This window comes from Solanum tuberosum, unplaced genomic scaffold, assembly GCF_000226075.1.
Source record: "Solanum tuberosum cultivar DM 1-3 516 R44 unplaced genomic scaffold, SolTub_3.0 scf00222, whole genome shotgun sequence".
Classification (NCBI taxonomy): Eukaryota; Viridiplantae; Streptophyta; class Magnoliopsida; order Solanales; family Solanaceae; genus Solanum; species Solanum tuberosum.
In genome coordinates, this window is record NW_006239147.1 from 921,101 (window position 1) to 929,197 (window position 8,097).

Below are 8,097 nucleotides of genomic sequence, written 5' to 3' on the forward strand. Positions count from 1 at the left end.
ATAGGGTTCTCTTATGTTCAAACTTTGTATTGAGAAGAAGCTTCAAAAAGTTGTGATTTCTTTTCATTTTTCAGTCCCATGATTTGCAACCATACAGCTTTTTGTGTGCAAGTAAATGTCCTTATGCTCCAGGAATCATTGCATACTTTCCGGTTTAATAGTGTACTTGAAATGACAATGAAGAGGTTTCAGGTTAACAAAAACTATTGAATAAATAAATACATTTCAAGTCTTAAAAAATCATGAGTTTGAGAATTTAACTTAGGTAATTGAGAAGCTATGCTTTGGTGAAAAATGTACAACCCTATTTTGTGTTGGGGGGTGTCGACTGTTGGGCCTGAATTTTCTTCACCATTACGTTTTAGGAATAACATCAATTAGTTCTTCTCAAGGGTTTGAATATGATGCTTTATCCAGCTGGGTAGGTTAGTGTGCCCATCATAATCTGCCTGTGTGGTAGATGATGTTTGCTTTGAGGTGAGGAAAGATTGTTGTGTTACTTTGTGTTCAATAAAGCAAGTCAGAGGGTAGTCCCAGTGAGGTTACACTGTGATCTGTCACTCTTTAGTTTAAGCTCTATTATGTCAGGCTTTCAACGTCTCAGTAAACTTGTAATTTCATTTATGCTTAAGTCCTCACTTAGTGCTCTGCCTTCCACTTTGCAGTCTGATGATTCCATTTCTACGCCTAGGCGAGTTTATCACTGGTGGACCTCATTTTCCTTTGACTGCTGATGCACTAAAAAAGGTCTTCTCTGGTGAGGCTTCAAAGGAAGTCTTGCTCAGCATTTTCCGTGCGGTAAGTGAAGAAGTTTTTGCATCCGAGCATCTCTTCCTTCCTTTCTTTCTTATATCAGTATCATCTTCTCTGGTGAGGCTTCAAAGGAAGTTTTGCCGGGATTCTTTATTCCATTTATACTACATGCTGCATTATAAGTACCAAAAGAAGAAGAAAAGGCATTTTTCTGTTATCCATTCTTTTTGGTTGGATATAACTTTGTCGTTCTTTGAAGTTTTGTAAAGCATCCATTTCCTTCATCCTGAATACTTATCGAAGAGTCACATGTTATGCATGAATATGTGAAAATATGTATTTATGACTTGATGGTGCGCAAAATTTCATATTTTTACTATCTATCTCTGCATGATGGATTATTTTTCTGTCAATTGCTAAAACTGATGCTGTTGTAAGCTCGTCGAAACTTATGCTCCTTTTCTTCTTCTTCACATTCTTTAACTGACTTTTAGCAATGAACTTTGGACAACTTTTTCAGATGTTGGGCTGGCTTGTTGCTGTACCATTCATCATAGCAGGACTTTATATAGTGTTTCTGCCATGTTTTACGATCTTGGTTCGTAAGTTCAGTACCCGTCCTCCAAGCCCGAAGACTCTTCTCCAACCCCTTACAGAAGTCAGTGTTAAAGCCAGGGATGCATGATTGATAATTGTAGTTTAAATGTGTTAAAAAATTTCTGCTAATACTTATTGCTTGTGAATAGGAATTGGGGGAGTCTAGCAGTTCTGTACTTGTATGAAGTTCAATATTTTTCCCAAAGTTCTTCGCTTGCTCATGAACTCGCAGCTTCGCCAGAAGTGATGAGGGGGGGAACTAGGGAAGGCCGACGACTACATGAGGTGGGGAAGCTTTACCCCTGTATCTCTTTATATAGTCAACGGGTTTAACTGAATCCATCATTTTCGACATAGAGCACATACATCAATGTGTGTGAAATAACTTAGTTAAAGAAGTAGTACTAAATTCTTAACCTAACTTCTGAAGTGTAATGGTTTCCATGGTAAGCTCATGTGGGTTGAACTCGTTAAATTTAAATCATCAACTTGCATCTGCCTAGCGGTACGTGCTCTCATCGTCTTTGTCATGTAAACAACTAGCTTTATACTTGATCACAATGTTATGAAACATAAATTAGTAGATGTATTAAATTTAAATCCTATAGGTTGAACTCATTAAATTTAAATCAAATCGTGGATTCACGATTTCTTAGAGGCACATGCTCTCATTGTGTTTGTCATGTAAACAAATCACATTGTTATGAAACATTAATTAGTAGATGTGTGAAATAAGTTGTATTTATTGCCCTCTATTCACATCATGACATTCACACGAAGTTAATACCCAAAGGCAGATGGAACTTGTATGCTATGAGGTCCACTGAATTCAGTATTTTAGATACGTAACATAGATATATAGATATATAGTGAAATTCATATCTCAATAGTATTGCTCTACTTGTATTTACCAGTTAAGCATATGAGTTTAAGTTTTTATGTATTAATAAGTAAAACATATTTATATGGTAATTAGGTCACTCATATGGATTAATTTGGAGTATTGGGTCAAACTAATTAATGTTATGCGAGAATTTAGACAGAATTTTTTAACCTTTTTTGAAATAAAATTTACATGTTTAAACTAAATTAAAAGTACTATAAGTTGTAATAAAGTATTTGATTAAATGATGATTTTTTTTTTTAAAAAAAAAGCATGTCCAAATAATACAAATTGAAACAAAGTAATATGACTTGAATCCAAAAAAAAATCCTATTGCAACATATAGAAGACAACGGAGTGAACCAAACTAATAATTCCAACTAATATTAGAGAAAAACTTGCAAAACTTAACCCTAACTTTCACTAGAGAAAATAGAAAATCACTAATAAGTGCTAATTAACACTAATCAAGATGAATTAGTGTTAATTAACACTAATCAAGATGAGAAAAAAAAATCCTAGTCTATATTGGTGTAATGTCTTCTCTCCTTAGTGAGCAAAATTTGATAGCTAATAAATCCTTTCACCCTATTTTCAACGCCATCAAGTTTCACCAATTCAACGACCCCCTCTCTCTTACATTGTGCACCTGGCACTATAATTGTAGCCCTTCCTACCACTTTTTCACCCGTAGAAGTTCCTGGATCGTTATAGCAATTTTCGCGAACCACCATCAACTTTAATTCCTGATTGACAGGATAATTTTTAAAACATATTTCAATTACCTCATTCCACACTGGTGCCGGTGTCCCTATTCCCCTGCTGGTCTTGAATTCTCTTCCGCTCTCATCGTTCACGATCACACGATAAATATTCGAAGAATATGGGAAAGTATCGTTCACTAGAATAATACTCCAAGCTTTTTTTATTAAAAGCTTCATTACGTACACTTCTTCCCAATTATTGTTATTGTAGTAAAAATTGTTCATGGATCTCCTTGAACGGTTGAAATTTCTTAGTGAAAAATCCATCAGACAAGAGACAAGAAGTGAAACTTGTTTAGGTTTTTAGTTGTATATATAGTATTGACTCTTAAATAGAAGGCGTAATGTATAAATCGTACCCTTTAGTTTGGCCTTAACTGGTATTTATGTTCTTTAACTTTGGGTGTACGCAAGTAGATACTTAAACTTATATAAAATTGAACAAATAGACATATTCGTCATACGTGGAGTCCTACATGGCAGTTTTGTGTCCTACGTGGCGTCCTGTCAAGTACGACGCGTGTACATACAAAGTTGGAGGGCGTAATATGTCAGATAAAGTCAAGCTAAAAAGCATATTCATGTATTATGCCTATTTTTTCTAGTTTTAGTCCAACTACAAATCAATTAAGGCAATCTAGCATTAAAAATAAAAGTTAAAAGAAAGAAATATGTGCGTGGGGAATTAAATAGAGCTAATGATGCAGGAAATACGGTAAAGTCCTAGAAATACCAAAACTAAATATAAGTTCAACATTAAAGTGACATTTATTAAAACAAAAATTATGGGGAGAGTATAATATAAATATTAAATAATTTAATTTCTCAACTCACTTATAATTTGAATAAAAGAAAATAATTCTACAAAAATTCTCGATATTATTTTTAAGTAACACAATTTATTCAAATGACCTTATATAGAGATTTTTTCGTGTTATATTTAAGTGATACAACGAGGTCTTAATTATTATTTTTTGGAACAAGAAGTTGAGATTTATGGCAATAAGGTTTATTCTGTCCTAAATTAGCATATACCCACCCCACCTCACCCCCACCCACCCCTTTATTTATTTTTAATATTATTTTTTTGCTTCTTAAGTACTATTTTTAATCAAGGTTTAACATGGCCAGCTGTCTACAGATTTCTTGTTTTTTCGTACTATATAGTATATTCGTATACGTTTTATCACCATGTTTGTTTATTGAGTTATATTTATTACTTGAAGAGAATGGACACTTCTATTAAATTGGAAGTCAAACAAATTAAAATTCTTTGTAATTGATTTCTTTTATATTTGCTATTTTACTCTTTAAAACATTTTTTTCCCGATAGGTGATGAAACGATCAAAACATAAGTTACCGTCTATGAGCTTAAAAGATTACAACAACATACTCATACTCAACGTAATTCCACAGTCTAAAGAGAGGGTATGATATACACCGGTCTTGTTCATATCTTTTAGGGTAGAAATGTTATTTCTGAAAGAATCTCAGCTCAAAAGAAAAGTATCCAACATAGGATGGTAAGAAAAAAGACAACAAAATAACAAGATACAAAATAATTGCAACAATAAATATCGATACACATCAAAGGAAAAACTATGCGATAAAATATTACTACTGTAAAAGGACAAGGGGAGAGGAGGAGGTTAATCCACTCCCTCTCCTCCCTCACAAAACGGATAACACTCAATTATCTATTAACTTTATCATTTGAATATAAAAAAAAGTTTCTTATTTGTTATTGTCATATATCTTTGTCTAAAACGAGAAATCTCTAACAAAAAAACACACACATTATTTTATTAAACTAAAAATAAATGTAAATAGATACAAAACTAATTAGCATGTTGAATGTTAATGAGATTCTAAAACTCGAGAATGTGTAAGTTTCTGAAAAGAAAAAGTTAATTATAAATTATAATGGATAGATATTAAAATATATGTTGATCACGTTGTGGATTTTGACTCACCCTTAATTTTTTTGCAATTTGCAATAACAAATTCATCAACTAATTAAGAAAATCAGTTTTATTATACTTAGTCATTTTTTTGGCTAAATTTAATACTATTAAATTGCAATACATATTAAACAATGTTAAGTCGCCGCATATAACCGTAGAAGCACGATGAAACCTTCCCTATGTCCATTATTTTTTCAAGTTTGAAGAAATGTTACTAGTAGTTTCCCTTCATCTTTTAATTAACTTTAATATCTTGTCATGCTTATCCTTTGAATTTTTAAAAATACTCTCAGTATATATATAAAAGAGAAGATCAATTTAAAAATAGATTTCCTGGATGTAGGTACGTAAAATGGTAGATTTGGTTTCATACATAGAAATCGAGTTAAAATTTAAAGTTTATGAATTTGAAATTTAAGTCTTCTGAATTAGTAATAATTTGTACATATTCCATGAAGGAGATGCATGAATGCCTTATTGTGGAGGTGTAGAGGTTGGTAATGGATGAGTACAAGAGATGTATGTAGAGGCAGTTAGGCTGAAGAGACCGTATTGAGGAGAGGTGATTAAACATGTTATGTCACAACTTTAGCTTCTTACCGATGACATGAGCTTAAATACGAGGTTACGGAGATCAGGGCACGAATTAGGGTAGAGATTTAATTAGGTAATTGAGACTTGAGAGTTGTCTTGCTTATGCTTTGTCATGTTTTCTTCAACATTTTATCTTGGATTCTTCACTCTCGCCCCATTTTTTTCCCGAACTGCTTGGTAATGTTCTTACTTGACCGGAGGATTTATTGGAATGTGGAAACAACCTATCTAGATAGGAGTAAGATTTGTGTACACACTATTCTCCCCAAATTTACTTGTAGAATTACACTAGATATGTTGTTGTTGAAAATATTTAATAAATTATTAATAACAATTACAAATTTGAACCAAAGTTACTGAATCCAACGAACTCGTCGTAAGTCATAACCTCGTCATACGTAAACTTAAGTATGAAAGCAACATAACCTCTAATTCTTTTTTTGTTTGTTTTCTATTCGATGTTCAATACATGTGTTGAAGTCATTAATTTCACTCGTGCATTGCAAAGTCTATTTCTAAAAACGACACTCCCAACAGGTCTTTTTAAAGCTCTAATTCCAACAAAGGCCAATACATGCATGTAGGTATATAGCCTCTAATTCTAACAAAGGCCAATACATGTATATACCTTTACCCCTTTTCATACATAACCTCTAATTATGTGTTGGTATATTGGAAGCATATTCTGTTTTCTTGTTAGTTCTTTTTGGGAAACCCTAACCCCAGAAGGCAAAATTGGAAAGGACAAGGGTCACTAAAGGGAGTTATATGCATGTTTGGCCTTTTGTGGGAATAAATATATAGTTTTATTATATATTTATTGTTCTTAAATTCACGTTAGATTATATTAGGGATATGTATATTTGATTAAGTCAACCAAATCTAGTATGATATTTCATAATTAATACTAAAGTTTATCTTGTTTGCAGATATAAGTCAATATTCCAATGCAACGACCAGAGTTGATACAAATGTTAAAATTATAATTGACGTGCTAGCTGTATATATATATGGAACAATTTTGAATTTTATATGTATTCTAACCGTAAAATGTTAGAAATCAGTCAATTTAGACGATTTCTTTTTTCGAAAATTCTTCAAAAATATACTCGTTTGATGAACTTTTTATCAGAAAATCCTAAATTTCTGATGAACGATTGTAATCGACTTTTTAGTAGTGATAAAACGAGATCGATAGAAGAAATAGAACTTCATGATCTAAGTACAGATATGGTCTTTTAGATTTGGCTTGTTTTTTTATTATTCTTAAATTAAAATAGATTATCGATCTATATGTATGAACTAGTCAACTAATTAATATGGAATACTATGATACACATTTTATAATTAACCATATTACGTTTATCTGTTTTCCTACCAATAAATTCATTCCAATGCAACGTGGAGCACGAAACTCTGAGCAAAAACAAATAATTAAGTCCCTTTCCATCAAGATATCACAACATATTAGTTACAATGAAGATATTTGAGATTCATTTTTATCTTTATAAAATAATTATCTACCTATCAATTTGGGGTGCATTGGATATATAGAACTTAGAAGAGTTATAATGATAGTAACTCAAAGAATTATATGATGAAGGGTGGTTAGATGCAGTGGCAGATCCAGGATTTTCATTCAGAGGATTTGAAAAGAATGATTAAAAAAAAGTGGGCGATGAAAAATAAGATTAATCTTAAGTTACTAAATTTTAACTCGCTTTGTCAGATTCCATCCTACTTATGTTCTGCTTCATCGAGTCTATTTTTAAATTGTAGCTTCTTTTCAAAAGTTGAAAATGCAACTTCTCAAAAAACACTTTTAAAACTTTTGGCCAAACACAAATTAGATCTCTAATATTAATGGGATAAAAATTATACGGTGACGATTCGAACATTTTGAAACTGCGACCTAGGGGAAATACGAATAGGCTTCTAGTTCAAAATCTCCCCTGGTTAGATGGTGATGATTCGAACATTTTTCAATAGAAAATTACACGAAGTAGTAAATTAAGAAATACTATTTAGATGATATATATAATTCAATCTTTAACGTTTTTAGAAATGATTGACTTTGCCACTTAACAAAGTGTACATAATGGTTAAGAAAATAACTAAACAAGGGATATTATGAAACAACAAAAATAAAAGCAATAATAATTGAAAAAAACATAATACATGCACAATTTACAGGTTTTAAATCTACTTTTAAAAAATTCTTGCTTATAACAGTTTAATTACGAGTTATAACATATCACTAATTATTTATAAATTAATTAAATTTTACTTTATTAAATAAGTATTTTTTTATAATTTTATATTATTATTAAATTATTTAAATAAAGAATATCCCCATAATTATCTCTTACACAATTATAAGGATTTTACATTGATTACACTTCCTTATTTAATGTTATACTCATAACCTCCCATTAGTCAATCCCACCACCCTTCCCCCACACATATCCAACTATACACGCTATCACCCCACTTTCACCTTCTTCTCTCCCATTTTTCTCACCAGCCAACTACACCAACATT

At 31.5% G+C, this 8,097-nt stretch overlaps 1 protein-coding gene across 1 annotated transcript in view; it reads left to right on the top strand.

Moving 5' to 3' along the window:
- The window catches only part of LOC102580100 (uncharacterized), a 6,108-nt gene extending 4,153 nt beyond the window's left edge, over positions 1-1,955 (top strand). Inside the window, exons 4-6 of the mRNA XM_006356473.2 lie at positions 666-798; positions 1,274-1,411; positions 1,500-1,955. Of these exons, the coding sequence (XP_006356535.1) occupies positions 666-798; positions 1,274-1,411; positions 1,500-1,535 (307 nt within the window). The 3' untranslated portion in view covers positions 1,536-1,955. The remainder of the gene's footprint in view (positions 1-665; positions 799-1,273; positions 1,412-1,499) is intronic.
- The last annotated feature ends 6,142 nt before the right edge of the window (positions 1,956-8,097 follow it).